Source organism: Arvicanthis niloticus, chromosome 26 (genome assembly GCF_011762505.2).
Source record: "Arvicanthis niloticus isolate mArvNil1 chromosome 26, mArvNil1.pat.X, whole genome shotgun sequence".
NCBI lineage: Eukaryota > Metazoa > Chordata > Mammalia > Rodentia > Muridae > Arvicanthis > Arvicanthis niloticus.
The window spans coordinates 33781010-33796046 of NC_133434.1; the positions used below are offsets into that span (position 1 = coordinate 33781010).

At 42.7% G+C, this 15037-nt stretch overlaps 1 protein-coding gene across 6 annotated transcripts in view; it reads right to left on the reverse strand.

Moving 5' to 3' along the window:
• The window catches only part of Sin3a (SIN3 transcription regulator family member A), a 59985-nt gene that overhangs the window by 13553 nt on the left and 31395 nt on the right, over positions 1 to 15037 (reverse strand). For all 6 annotated transcript variants that reach the window (XM_076925644.1, XM_076925645.1, XM_076925646.1 and 3 more), the window contains 7 exons: positions 14430 to 14640; positions 13476 to 13592; positions 11321 to 11559; positions 10104 to 10287; positions 8547 to 9120; positions 5978 to 6147; positions 1188 to 1361 (listed from right to left, as the gene is read on the reverse strand). In XM_076925644.1, coding sequence (XP_076781759.1) covers positions 1188 to 1361; positions 5978 to 6147; positions 8547 to 9120; positions 10104 to 10287; positions 11321 to 11559; positions 13476 to 13592; positions 14430 to 14640 — 1669 coding nt within the window. The remainder of the gene's footprint in view (positions 1 to 1187; positions 1362 to 5977; positions 6148 to 8546; positions 9121 to 10103; positions 10288 to 11320; positions 11560 to 13475; positions 13593 to 14429; positions 14641 to 15037) is intronic.

Sequence of the window (15037 nt, forward strand, 5' to 3'; positions counted from 1 at the left end):
ATTATGCTGCCCAAGTCCTCTAGGACTAAGCTACAGCCCAATGAAATACAGTCAAACAAAGTGGTGGTATCTACAATGTATTGCCAGCATTCTGCTAAGATCTGTATGAACAGCCTATGTTACAGAGCTAGACACTGTAACATGAAAACAGAAGGGAGAAGTGAGGAGGGGCAAAAGTAGATGTAAAATGATGTTAATGACCCTGGGGAATGAATAATTACCCAGTGCTTTCAATATGTACATGTTCGAGGGGCTAAAGAGACTCCTCAGAGGCTGGGCACATCTGCTGCTCTTGCAAAGGACCCAATGCCCACACGGTGGCTCATAACCATCCATGGCTCCAGTTCCAGAGGATCCAATGCCACCATCAGACCTCAGAGAGACCCAGGCACACCCACAGTGCACACACATGCATACAGGCCAACACTCGTACACATAAAATGTACATCCAAAGCCTAAAATATTCTCAGTGTTTATTTCTAGAAAAAAAACTCTAAGTGATTTCTTTTCTTTTCTTTTTTTTGGTTTTTCGAGACAGGGTTTCTCTGTGTAGCCCTGGCTGTCCTGGAGCTCACTCTGTAGCCCAGGCTGGCCTCGGACTCCTAAGTGATTTCTTTATTTGTGCCTACACTATGTTTTTAACAATGATCACATGTTTTACACATGAACATTTTTCAGGAAAATATTTACAAAGCATTTTTAAAAAGCTCTGAGAATATAAGAAAGTTTGTTTGCTTATTTATTTATTTTTTAAATGTAATAAAGGTAACTAACTGGGCAGAAAGCTTGGTTGGTAAAGTGCTTGCTGCCAAAGAAGCCTGGGGACCGGATTTGATTCCTAGTATTCATGTAAAACTCTGGCTCCGAATCACAGAGCTGGAAAGGCAGCCAACCTATTCAAGCCAGAAAAGAAAGAAAGTGAGGGGAACGGGAGACCAGACCCACATGGTGTACGCCCCCTGAAGCAGACCATCACAAAGTCTCCTCTGATCTCCATGTACACACCCACTCAACCCTGTACTGAAAACACACATAATAGATACAACTGAGAAGAGGATGGATGGATGGATGGATGGATGGATGAACGGACGGACGGACAGTAGGACAGAACCACAGGAGACTTGGGTCTGGAGATGAACCTGAGCAGCAGCAGCACTGAGGTTCATGGTTCGATGAGCAAGCCTTACCTTAAAGCAATTCTCATCTGACATAAGCTGCTCTGCTTTCCGCTGGTACGTTGACTCCAGAAGGCTCCTTGATGGCTGACTGTTCAGCTGGCCGCCTGTGGCTCCGTTATTGTTCTCTGCCAAGTAAAGGTCAGTCACCTGTACACAGACCTCATCGCTGACAATATGCTGTAGCTGGAACAGAGCACAGGCCAGCCAGTGAGCCAGGCAAGCAATTCTCCCAGCCTGAGTTACTCAGCTTGAAAACAGGTTTTGTTTTGTTTTTTTTGAAATTTAAAAAGTCAAGGACTAATGTTTTCATGGAAAATAGGCAGATCAAGATCTTCTGCCTTTAGTAACATCTCATAAAACTCACACTTAAAAGCAAAACCAAATCTCAGTGATGTTTCCTGCTCATGATTCTTAGCAAAACAAGTAAAATGCCATTCTAAGTACCTTACAATAATATTTTGCAGTTGAGTGGCTTTTGTTTTGTGATAGGATGTAGACTAGGCTGGCCTCCAACTCAGTAGGCAGCTGAGGGCAAACCTGAACTGCTGGCCTTCCTGCTCCCCTCCACCTCTCAAATCCTGGGACTACAGGTATGCACCACCGTGCCCAGCTCCATGATTTATGTCCCCCTTCATGTATGTTTAAACTGTTTACAATTTTGTTTTCACACTTATTTCTTATCCAATCTACAATTACTCTGGAAAACATGCTGGAATGGAGAGATGCCCTATTGTGAGAAAATTTTTTGTGTAAGACATTAAAGTTTTTGAGACTTGGAGTAAAGACAGGTACCTCAGAGAACTCGGAAAACAGAGCCATATGATTTTATGTTTAAATAATTATGTTATTTTTCTTTATATGCCTTGTGTGTATGCCTGCAATGTGCCAGCTATATTATGTCTGGTGCCCACCGAGGCCAGAAGAGAACCCTTGTTTCCCTAAAGCTGGAGTTCCAGGAGGGTATGAATCTCCATGTGGGTGCTGGCAAGAACAGCAAGTGTTCCTAACCGCTGCGCTCTCTCTAGGCCCACATCGAGGATTCCTGAACTTAAAGGTTGTGGCATAACCCAGGTCTGATGGCCCACACCTTTACTCCCAGCAGAGGCAGTCAATCACTGAGCTCAAGACTGGACTGGTCTACACAGTGACACCCAAGACACCCAGGGCTATGTATAGACCCTATCTCGGAAAAACAAAAAAAACAACCAGGGGGGCATCACCTGCTCCAGGAGTTCAACTAAAGAGCAGAACAGGCCTCAAGGTCAAGCTCCTGGACCAGGGTAGCATTCTTACCAGCAGGCCGTCATTAGTCTCTCTGTAGACATAATCCTCAAACTGCACATGTTAATTCCTTTACTGTTTTTCCAAGGCTGAGTTATATGAAAGCCAGGACCATATAAAGTTATATCCTTGGCCTCAACCATTCATTTTCAGTAGAAGGTAATGTGTTTGAAATGGTTAACATTTTTGTTGTTGTTAAGGGGAGGAAACAAGGCTTACCAGAGACTTAGTGCTTCTGCTAACCCTGCAAAGTTGAGCCTTTTCTGCACAGGGCAAACAAACTCAGGCCACAACAGACGCCACAGCCAGTAACATCCCCATCCCACTCTCCTGTGTGCTTGGATTTTCTTCACTACTTACTGTGGAATTCATTAATTTTGAAGAAATAACTCAGAGGGTAAAGCTGATTGACTTCTAGTCTGACAACTTCAGTTTAACCTCTGAAATCCACATGGTAGAAGGAGAACCCATTCTTATAAGTTGTTCTGATTTCCACATACACATACAGCACATAAAAACTTAAAAGTTGGGTAATGAGGCAGAGGGTTTGCCTAGCAAGCACAAAGTCTTAAATTCAGTGCCCAACACCAAACTAACCGGTCCTTAAAAAACAGAGTAGCAAAAATTTAAACTTTAATACCGACTCATCAATTTTACTTAGCCAATCTCATGATCTCATAGTCACTAAGCCATTCTATTTTTTAAGGAGACACAGTCTTTGTGACGTATAAGAGACTTGGACAACACCATTATTAAAATAAGGCATATGACTTGATAACACAGTGAAAGTGTCACAAAGTTTTAACTGGGGAAAAAAAGGGAGCAAGGTCAAACAGTCTAGCCAAGACATGAGTTCTCGGCACCATGAAGCCTCTCCTTGCAGAGCACTGACCTTCTGTTCACATCCTCTTGTAGGTATCTGCCTCTCTCAGAACCTTTGGAAACAGCAGCATTACAAACCCAGAGACAACTAGGGGTATGCACAGTCACATTAAGTATCTCACCAGGCAACCAGAAATGATGTAGGGATGGGTTTTGCAAGATTTTGGTTGTTGCTGTTAAATCCAGGGGCACCTGCACGGAAAAGCTAGGTCCAAGCCCAGAGGTGCTCAGGTCTCGAGAGGGATGGAGAAGACAGTGTATGTGCTCAGTGTACAGATACAAAGAAGCACTAGAATGGCAACGCCTGGGATGAAGGGAAGCATCCCTAGTCAAGGCCTCACAGGGCAACATCGTATCACGGCTCTGTAACTAGGATGTCTGATACTGCCTACTTAAGATTAATCCCTCCTTGTTTTTGAGAAGATCTTATGTATCGGGATCTGTCCTTGAACTCCCTATATAGTTGAGGATGACTTTCAAGTTTTGTTCCTCCGACTTCCTCTTCCAAATGTTGAGGTGAATGCTGCCACACTCACTTTATGGGGTGCTGAAAATCCAACCTAGAGCTTTGTCATGCTCGGCAGTTAACTCTACCAATTAAGCTAAATAATGCCCCAGCCTGAAAAAATTTAGACAAATGTACGGCTTGACCCTGATACTGGCTCAACAAGAACTGAATACCAGGAGACCACCAAATAAAAAGAAAACATAATCAGACAAAGCTCACTGAAGAGTTAAAATGAAAAGCTTGAACATGTCTTAAAAGCTTGTGGCTGTGGGTTTCCTGGAGGCACTCCCATTTTCCAGTTTTTAAAAATATGGTGACAGTGTTACCAACATAAATTTATAACCAGATTCTTCTAAATAAATCAATTATCGATTCAAAAAACAACATAGGGCTTATGAAGAACTTACTTTATTGGCTTTGTTTTTAAAATACTGGGTTGGTACTGTGCAAGACTTCATTCCTAATTGTAGCCGTTAGGGATGCAATAGGATCTGTCTCTCAAATTATGAGAGTAGCCGCTTTGTCCAAGAATGGTTTCACCAGTCACTACACCTCTATGCGAAGGCCCAGCAGCTTTTCAACTTTCAGAGCTGTCTCACCAACAACTCACAGTAAGAACCAAGAGTCAGTTATATGTAGCTTTCTTCACCAATCCTGACTAGATTCTGTGGGCATACACAGGCATGCATTCTTCCAAAGCCAAGGAAAAAGCAAAGGTTCTTTGCAAAGATGCAGTATTTTCCTCAAGAGAACAATCCTCCCTTCTACAGTAGCAGTGTGGACTCTGGGGTAGAAGTGACTTTTTCTATCTTTTTAGTGCACAGAAGTCATGTCCTAAGACTGATGCCCCAGGGGACCAGTTTGCTAGAGTGTGAGCACTAAGGAGCCTAACATCGCAGGAGAAAGCCTGGGACAAGCTCCCCGTCAGAAGGACAACAGTTAGAAAGCATCACATTGGCTGGGCATGTAGTTCACACCTATAATCTCAGTACTCAGGAAGTGACCCATAAGACTAGTTCAGAGTCAGCCAGCGCTACATAGTGAGATCCTGTTACAAACAACTCTACTATTTAAAATTTCCAAGAACAAAACATAAAAGCATCCACAAATCTAACACTGTGAGTCTCAGATAAACGAGGTGGGCAGAACATGTGAAGGACTTCTAGTATTAAATGAGGCGAATAACCAGAATCACCGTCATTATGGAAAGGCTTCGCTATACCTATGCCTCCTTTTCTGAAAAAATGAAGAGATAGAAGCTGTGTCCTAGACAAGTGGCTATTAGGACAGGTTCTGAGGAGGTCACGCTCCTACAAAGGCACATTTAGAACCTAAGAGCCAATGCTGGGCTGGAAAAGTCAAGCTCTGTGAATGGAGAGACAGACTTGTCTAGCTATTCCTTCTCAACAGGAACTCCAGACTCAAAAAACAACAACAACAACAACAACAAACAAAACAAAAAAACAAAAAAACCAAACCAAACCAAACAAAACAAAAACAAACAAACAAACAAACAAACAAAAAAAACAAAAAAAAAAACCCCAAAACCCTAAAATGTACAAGGTTCAGGAAATAAAAGGAATAAGAAAATTCAGAAAGCCACTGAAATTTAACTTAGAACCCATCCCCCAACCCATCCCCACAGGGGCTAGCCTAGAATGTAGCTGAAGAATAAGCTTGAATTTCTGATCCTCCTACAAAAGTAGAAAAAATTTCTGGGGAAAGTACAGTCCCCATAGTTCAAGCTGCCCTATGATTGTGCAGAAGCCTCAAGGACTCAGACTTTGTGTATGGTGGGTTTTTCACTGATGCCTTTGGGTTGCCCATGCTCCTTAAGTGACCCTAATACACACAGTGGCTCACTAAGACTTGGCTAGAATCATTTCTTTGGGCTGCTGTCAGTGCATCAAAGGGTTTGTAAAGAGACATTTGTTATTGTCTCAGAAGGAGAAACACACAACAGACTTCATGTTAACTTGGTCCTTTCCACTTCAAAGACATACATTTATAAACACTGCTATATGGTTAAGCTGCTTTTCCTTTTCCCATAGAAATCTTGCTTTTTCTTTGTCACTTTTAGCTCAAACACCTTCCCTTGGCAGCCCTAGCTTCCAACATACCCTCTCACCTGTCTGACGATGCTCTGGATTAATTTGTCCATAGTAAAGGCAATGTAGGCATGAATGGTGAACATCTCTCTCAGTGAATCTTCATATTGTGATGAGTCTATGTTGCCATCAAGCAGGCTCCGCACCATGTCCAGGAAAGCTGGGTAATAATCTTCTACATCAACATCCACTACAGGAAAGATTAGACAGGTAAGACCTTACTCTGCTCAGACACTCTCAAGGACAGAGAATACAGAACCCCACAGCTGGCCTGTACACCATCTGAAAGGACAATACACCAGATGCAAAACATCTCCAACTCAACCCACTGAAGAGATGACATCAAACAGGTGGCTATAATCACTAGCACTGTCCATCGGAGAACCAACAGTGACTTTGCAACTTCTAACAGTGGCTTCCAGCACACACTGACTATGCTAAAAAGACACTTTGAGCACTGTTAAGTTCTATGCTGCCTGAAAACAAAATATCCCTTCAAGTTGCTGGCTCCTTCACTTACACAAAACCATTTCGCTAAGGGGATACTTGCTCACAAATTTACTTCAATGAAGAATAAAGTATAGACAAGAGACGGCAGGCATAGGTAGATGCTACCACACTTGGGAGCACTTGGCTATAGAAGTTATCCAAATGAACCCCTCTATGAAATGAAGTAATCTGAATGGGTCACAGCCCTTTTGCTTAAAATAAATTTGCAACACCGAACTCCACTAATTACATGAATTGTATTTGTTACACATGAAGCACTTCAACCAGTAGCCAGAGCAAATCTTACTAGTAAAAGGACATAGCAACTAGGAAGGGCGCAAGGAATAGTGTCTTCTGAGCTCACTGAAATAGCACCCAGAGATGCAGAGTTCAAAACTACCCTCAACTTGGACCTTACGGCATATACGTACATATATACCTCTATCCATCCATCCCCCAGGGAGGTTTCAGCAAGGGGACTGCAGAGCCTAGACTACAAAACAAGTTCTGGGACAGTGAGCACTTAATAGCAGGAAACCCACCCTCAAATACCAAAATAATTCATTTCTAAGTCTGGAAACCAAAACAGTTAAACAAAAAAGTTACTGGGGCTTGGCTTTATTTTCTTGATCTCTTTTTTGACTAAAGTATGTTCATTAGAGATAAAATTAGAGCCATAAAAATCTATTTGTGGGGTAGAGATGGTTCAGTGGATAAGAACATTTGCCCCCAGCACCCGTGTCAAAGCCTGGCTATTACCACCTGTGACCCTGGCACTGTGGAGTCACTAGGGTCTCAAGGAGAGAGTACAGAGCACTAGCAGACGCCCATGTCCTCTTCTAGCCTCCTTGCACATAAGGTACAAGCACCCACACAGATTCTCATTTGTGTCCCTTTTTGCATATAGGTTGCATTTCCATAAAAATTTGATCAAAAATGTTAATTACAAAAGGTACACTTATGGATAACTGGCCATCCATTTGTGAGGAGAAATAAGAAAGGGGAAGCACACCCTTAAGTAAATGAGGTGGATCTTACCAACAGGCAAAAATGAAAACAATCAGTGTTTAAAACAAGTTACTGGTCTGAGTTGTGTCACAGTCACCACTTCGTCTAAGACCACGAAGCAGGGAGCTGGCCTTGAAATATGCTAAGAGTCCAAACCACAGATTTGTAGCCACAAACTATGACTGGCATGAAGCTGGCACTATCACTCAAGAACAAGCTGCTTCAGCATAAGTCCAAGTTAAGACAGTGATCAAGCCTAGGTGTGTATTTGTAGTTTCTACTTGTTTCTTTCAATCTAGGACTAATACAGATAAAAGCTTTTCAAACAGATTCCTGGGGCCATTAGTTCAACAGATAAGAAACTAGGGTTATACACAGGACTCCTACAACAGTTACTATTTCATGAAGAGCAAAGAAGGGAAGCCACACTGTGGAAAGTGTGGCTCACAGGTTAAGTACCTAACTTCAGAATGAAACCATTATCTGGAAGGAGGCAGCACAACAGGACATAAAGCACATGACAGCTTCTTTAATGAGCCCCTGGGCTTTTCTTTCCTTGAATCCTGTCTATCCCTTTGCCTTGTCTCAAAGCATCATGAGTGCCAATGCCTCTTCAGAAATACCAGAATGAGCCATGAAGCCCATTAGGAAGCAGCTAACACACATCTGAGAAGATCCCTTATCTGCCAGAAGCACAAGGCATTTCTAGGTTGCTATGGAATAGAATGAACTGTGACATCTCTTTCCCACCTGAAACATTGCTCATTAACCTAGCCAATGAATCCCACATCCCTCATGTGTCCACAGTGCTAAGCACCTCATGGTACCGTACTGGGTACCGTACAAGGGGCCACGCTTGCATCCTTCTTTAAGCCCTCAAGCAACCCCATAGTGACAATTACTGCCTCCATTTTATTGGTTCATTCATGGGTTCATAGATTTAAGGAAGGTCACACAATCAGTTAAGTTGCAGAGCCAGGATATGGACCCTAGTTCCAATCTAAGGCCTAAGTGCACTTCAAATTTAAGGCAGCTTTGAAGCCAGCCATCCACCCCACGTATATTGTGAAAGCTGACAGTCTAAGCACTCACTAGGTTCTTTGAGACGTAGCTGTATGGCAGGACTATCACTCTTGTCTCGCTTTATGCCTAGCACCTCTCGTTCCCATTCTCTCTCTCTGTTTTCTTCTTCAATTTGCCGCTCAGCTTGGGAACAAATCCGTAGCAGCCTCAAGCAGAGAATTTGATGCAGTCGCATAAAGATATACCAATTGTTGTTGACATAGAAGAGGTTGTATACTTCATCCATTCCTCGTAACTTCTGAGCCGCTGTGTTACTAAATAACAACTTGGACTTAGGGGGGCTGCCCCCAACACCATTGTGCTTCTTAGGTGCCCCTGTAGCTTCATCCACATCCATTTCTTCCTCTTCCTCTTCCTCCACATCTGAGAGATCGCCCCTCTGAGCAAAGAGCAGGTCAGGGATGAAGTGGTGCATGATTTGCTTGATTTTGTACTTGTCCTCTTTCTGAATGCCTGTTTGCCTCTTCACATGATGGATGATCAGAGCAGCAGCATCTTCTAGGATCTGTTTGTCTTCATAGGCAAGAGAGAGGTGTGGGCCAACAGGTACACCAGCATTCTCTTCTGTAGCCTGCTCTTGCCTCTGATGGAGCAGAAATAAAAGCATCGTGTGACATGTATGCAGCAACAACAAACCTACAGTACTATACCAGTACTGCCTAACAGTGGTGGCAAATGCCTTTAAACATAATACTCAGGAGGCAGAGGCTCACAGATCTGAGTTCGAGGTCAACCTGGTCTACAGAGCAAGTTCCATGACAGGCAGGGATACACAGAGGAACACTGTCTCAAAACAAAGGCTACACTAGCAGCACATTTTATTATTAACCAACATGCAATTTAGGCACTGTGGCACCTATCTATAGTACCATCCTTTGGGAGAATAAGCCAGAAAGGGTACAAGATTCTAGGCCAGTTTGGCTTAGACAGACAGAGACATGACAGTGGCTATCTAATCTGAAAAACAAGAATTAACCTTAACAATAATTTTTGTCTCTCTTCCAAATATTTTAAGTACTATGGACAAATTGGCTTGATATAAAAAGATCGGTACCTTTCTTATAATGAAGACTTTAAAATTCTAGATTAGCGCTTAGAATATAGGGGTAGAATATGTGTCATAGTCAACAACACTGTCAAAGATAAACAATTAAGTGTTTGTAAAAACTCACTATTTTTGTTCTTTAAGCTCAGGGCCACTTTTTAAAAGCCCGATGATAGGTGCACTTCTGCTCCCTACCTCCTAAGGCAGGGCACAAGCAAGACCGATTTCAGTTATCTCTGAGTCTTTGCTCCAACTGCTGTCTACACTCCTGGTAAGTGAGCAGAGTAACAGGGTTACTTACGAGATGCTCTCCAGGAACACCAGGTCTTGTTAGAAGATGTATACACTGAAGGCAGAATGATAAACAGGGAAACCAGAGGAAGAACTGAGTGTAACCGTGAGTGGGTGTAAGATGGTAGACCACGACACAAGGAGCAGCAGCTCTCCGTTAACTGTAGGAGTTAAGGCTCGGCTGAACCTTTGGGAGCAGAACTGAGGAGCTGCACCAGCAGCCAGCTCACCTCATCATAGATGCTCTCGATCTCATTGAGTAAGCTCTTAGACCTCAAGACCTTCGTGTCGTTCTGTTTGAAGTTGATGCCTTGGTGATCCAAAGACTTCAAGTAGTACTTCTCATTTTGCTCTCGCCAGACCTTGTTGAAGCCTCTCTGAGCTTCTCGCCACTCTTCCTCTTTCATCTTCAACCTGGCAGGTGAGATGGGAGACAGTAACAGCATGTGGGGATGAGAGGGTTAAATGCAGAAATGTGTCAGCCTTACTTTATCTGATGAAAACTCAAACCTATGCTGTTGGTGCTTCAGATAATGTCCTTGATATTATCTAAATGAGGTCTTTTCTTGAGGGCACTTATTTTTTTGATACAAGTCTTACTGGAAAATGTATATAGACCACACTAATCTAAAATCTATGGCGATTCTGCTTCCCCAGTGTTGACACTATAGGCAAAAGAATCAAATTTGGCTGCCATGAATATTTAGAAAGTGAGTGGTATCATCAATGGGGTTTTTATGACGGAGCATGAAACTGTTTTTGAGACAAGGACTTACTTTGAAAATTTGGATGACTTAGAATTCATGATGTAGACCAGGGTACTATCAAACTTACAGCAATGTTCCTGAGTCTATCTCTGTAGTGTGAGGACTATAAGCAACTCCTTCTTTGTCCTGACTCAGAATGTTTACTGTGCTTATGGAAATACAAAGTATCATAGAGAAGGCATCTGGTGAGGGAGGAGGACTGCAGGTTTGAAGTCATTCTGAGCAATAACCTGAGTCCTTAACTCCACACACCCACCCCAACACATACACACATCAGAGTCCCTCGCACGGCCATGGTCTGGGATATGGTAAAGCATTTGTCTGTCAAGCATGTCATACAATCAGTTCAATCCCTTCTACCAATAGAAACAAAAACCCAATGTGGGCACACAGCACTCTATCACACACTCAGCAAGCTGTCTGTGTGAACCTGCGAATTAATGAATGACAGGCGAGCACTCGACCACCAAGACACACCTCTAGTCGTTCAACTTTGCCTGTCAACATTTGTTTCATTTGGTCCACAAAACCCCTAACGTATGTTCCACCATTCTACTCTGTCCCTAGTGTTGAGCTACTGAGAGAACTGGAATTCTAAGATCACCAGGTAGAAAACTAGAGCCTTATTTAATGGGACACTGAACCTGTCATACAGCACACAAAAGCCAGAAGACACACACCTTTTAAGGACAATTGGGACAGCAATAGAGGGGTTCTTCCTCAGGCCATCGATGATATCAGCTGCTTTGTCAGCATATATCCTCTGGAGTGCTTTTCGATGGATGACTTCGGACGTGCCTCCAAGGGTGTTATCCAAGCGAAATTTGGCTTGCTCCTCAGCAGACAAGCGAGAAAGTTTTTTCTGTATTGCTTCTAAAACCCGGATTGTTGCAAGATTGGTCTCGAGTACCACATCAAGCTTAAAACAAAAGAACAAGAAGAGGGTGCTCAGGCCTGACACTAAAACACAGCAGAGCTGGGAGAATAAGGAGGGTGTCAAATTCTTCCAATTAGAGTTGTGATTTCCATACAAGGTATGGAAACCTCTCTTACCAGTGAAATATGAACAAGGACACGCACAACTACCATAAGGCTATTTTCTGGCAAAAATGCCATGTACACAATTCCTAACATTTAAGACTGACACAAACTGATTAGCAGTTACCAATGCTATCACAACCCACTGCAGTTTAGCACTGCTGACCACAGGCCAGTGGGACCAGAGAGAGCTATCATACTGATACCTTTCCTTGCACTTCTGGTCATTCTGAGACAAGGTCTTGCTCCATAGACCAGAATACCCTTCAATTTGTGGCAAGTTTTTCCCTCTGCCACCTAAAGGCTGGGATTACAGAATGTGAGCCTCCATATCTTGCTTATGAACTTTTCTGAAATTGTATAAACCTGTTACAAACAATAAGGAAACAATCCCAAAAGACAGCAATGAGAGTAAAGTGTGAGAGGGTGTTAACTTAAATATGCCTAAAAGATCCTAAATACCGTGTTAGTGCTTCACACCCAATGCAGCAATCTCAGTGACTGTTATCCTTTAGAGAAAGAGTAACACGTAGCCCAGGCTGGTGGCCAACTGTCTATGCAAATAAGGATGACCACAAATTCTTAAATCCTGCCTTCTCCTCCTAAGGAATTATAGGTACTCTAAACTGCCTTCAGCTAAAAATGTTCTTGAGCTTGATTAAAAACCTCCCACAGGCCTGGTGGTGGTGGCGCACGCCTTTAATCCCAGCACTTGGGAGGAAGAGGCAGGCGGATTTCTGAGTTCGAGGCCAGCCTGGTCTACAGAGTGAGTTCCAGGACAGCCAGGGCTACACAGAGAAACCCTGTCTCAAAAAACCAAAAAACCAAAAAACCAAAAAAAAAAAAAAAAAAAAAAAAAAAAAAAAAAAAAAAAACCTCCCACAGAAGCCAAGTGTGGTGGTGGTGTACACCTTTAATCCCAGCACTTACAAGGCAGAAGTAGGTAGATCTCTGAGTCCAAGGTTAGTCTGGTCAACAGAGTTCCAGAAAGCCAAAGCTACACAGAGAAACTGCTTCATAAAACTATCTGTAGAAATTAAAACTTAGTGCAATTCAGTTTTCTGTAATGACTGACCAGCCAATTAATTCTACGTATGTGGTGGTTTGAATGAGAATAGCCCCAAGCACGTTTGAATACTTAGTCCCTAGTTGGTCAAACTGTCTGGGAAGGATAGGAGGTATGGTTTAGTTGGAGGAAGTGCATCACTAGGATGATTTTCAAAGACTAATGATTCTCATTGCCTCACTCTGCCTCTTGATTATGGATCAAAATGTGAACTATCAGCTGTTCCTTCCACCATCATGGACTCTCACCCTCTGAAACTGTAAGCCAAGTTAAACTCTTGTATAACTTGTCTTAGTCATGGCAACTTGTTATTGATAGAGATATAACTAAGATGGGGCAGATGGTAACTGACAGCCAGTGAGTGGGGGACAGTGTATGATCCTGAAGAAGGGGTGCTGGCAGTGTTAACTGGTATGAGAGTTCTCCCATCCGTCTGAAGGAACAGAACTAGTCAACTCAGTGTAATCACTATACTAAATCAGATACATGCAAACTCAATTCTTTCCCTTCTGGTGTGGTCTTAGTAATCGTCATCTGGACAATGGAGACTCAGTACTGTCCCACTGACTCCCATTCTACATCTTCCCATCATAGCTACGACCTTTCCAGAATGCACTACCACGGTCAGCTGTCTCCTCTTTATTTTTTTAAAAGCTAACTCTCACAAAGTATTTAAACACCCCTTCCTTTCATATCTTCCTAGTTCCCAAACCTCAAATGAAAAAAGATACCTCAAATCGTTCATCTTCACAACGGTAAATATGTTCTTCATACTGCGTCTTCTTGGAACTAACAAAAGTGGAATCTTCAGACCAAGATGGGAAGGAAACCCAGGTGTCATTTAAAACCTTAAGGTTAAAAAAGAGGCAGAAAGGCCTGTAAAAACTTATTGGTAATTAAACTTTCTCAATAAAATACATAAGTAAATAAATCCAAAGAGGGGAAAGGAACAGTTAGCATTAGTCCACAAACTTAAGTCTGGTAAATGTCCTGGCTAGCTTTGTGATCAATCTGACACAGCTCGAGTTATCGAAAAGGAAGGAACCTCAACTGACGAATCTACAGAAGATCCAACTGCAGAGCACTGTCCTAACTAGTAACTGATAAGGGATGGCCTAGCCCACTGTAGGCAATGCTGTCCATGGACTGCTGTCCTGGGTTCTATAAGAAAGGAGGCTGAGCAAGCCACAAGGAGCAAGCCAGTAAGCACTCCTCCATGGCCTCTGCTTCAGTTCCTGCCTCCAGGTTGCTGCCCTGTGTGAGCTCCTGCCCTGATGCCCTGACGCCCTTCACTGATGAGCTGCAATGAAGCTTAAGTTTCTTTGCTCATGGTGTTCCTATCACAGCAACAGTAACACTGATAGTGCAACCTCTGAATACAAGTTTTCTCTTGGGAGAAAATAGAAAAGGTTCATGATTCACAATTCATATAAGGCTGGCTTTTCCTGAAAGAGGGTTCAGCACACAAATAAGGGCACTTGCCATGAAACCTAGCCGACTGAGATTGATTCTGGGAACCCATATAATAGCAGAGGAAAAGGTACTCTGACAAATTGTCTCTGATCTCTATAAGCAGACCATGGCTTACATGCATATATTCATATCAAATAAATAAATAAGACTGTGATCCTGGTGCTGCCACTACCCTCACTTGAAGAAGCTGAAGACCCAAGACTGGCACTTACCTCTTTACACAGAGGAGTCCGTCCTGTACACTTGGGTTGCTGGTAACTTTTTGGTAAGGCTCGGTAGCTAGAGCCCAGTCTTTTACAAGAGGCATAGTCTATTTCCATGGCAATGCCTTCTGTAGCTCGTTCCTTTGGAAAGCTTTCCAGATGTACAGACTCCTTATAGCCCAAAAAGTTTTTAAACCAATTAAACAATTCAGGGAATTTCCTGAAGAACCAAACCAAAAGCTGGTAAGCAATTCCAGGCAGGGCACAGTTATTGTGAGAAACAACATTACAATTCATGAATGGATCACAACTCCATTACCAAAGACAAATTCCAAAGACAATTATTTCCTCCCTGAAAAGCATCCTTGACCAATTAGGTTCCATTTTCCTTATAGAATGATCTCCAAAAAAAGACAGTAAAAAGCCATTCTTTGGATCAAGAATATTACTTCACTGTTCACATAATTCTCAGGATGTCAAGTGCAATTAAGAGCCCTGATCTAGAATCTAAGTGCTGGTCAGACAATCAAGAGAACAGAAGTACTGCACCACAGCTCATACTGTGCCAGCGCCTTTTTCTCCTTTTTGGAGATAGGGTCTCTTTATAAGTGCAAGCT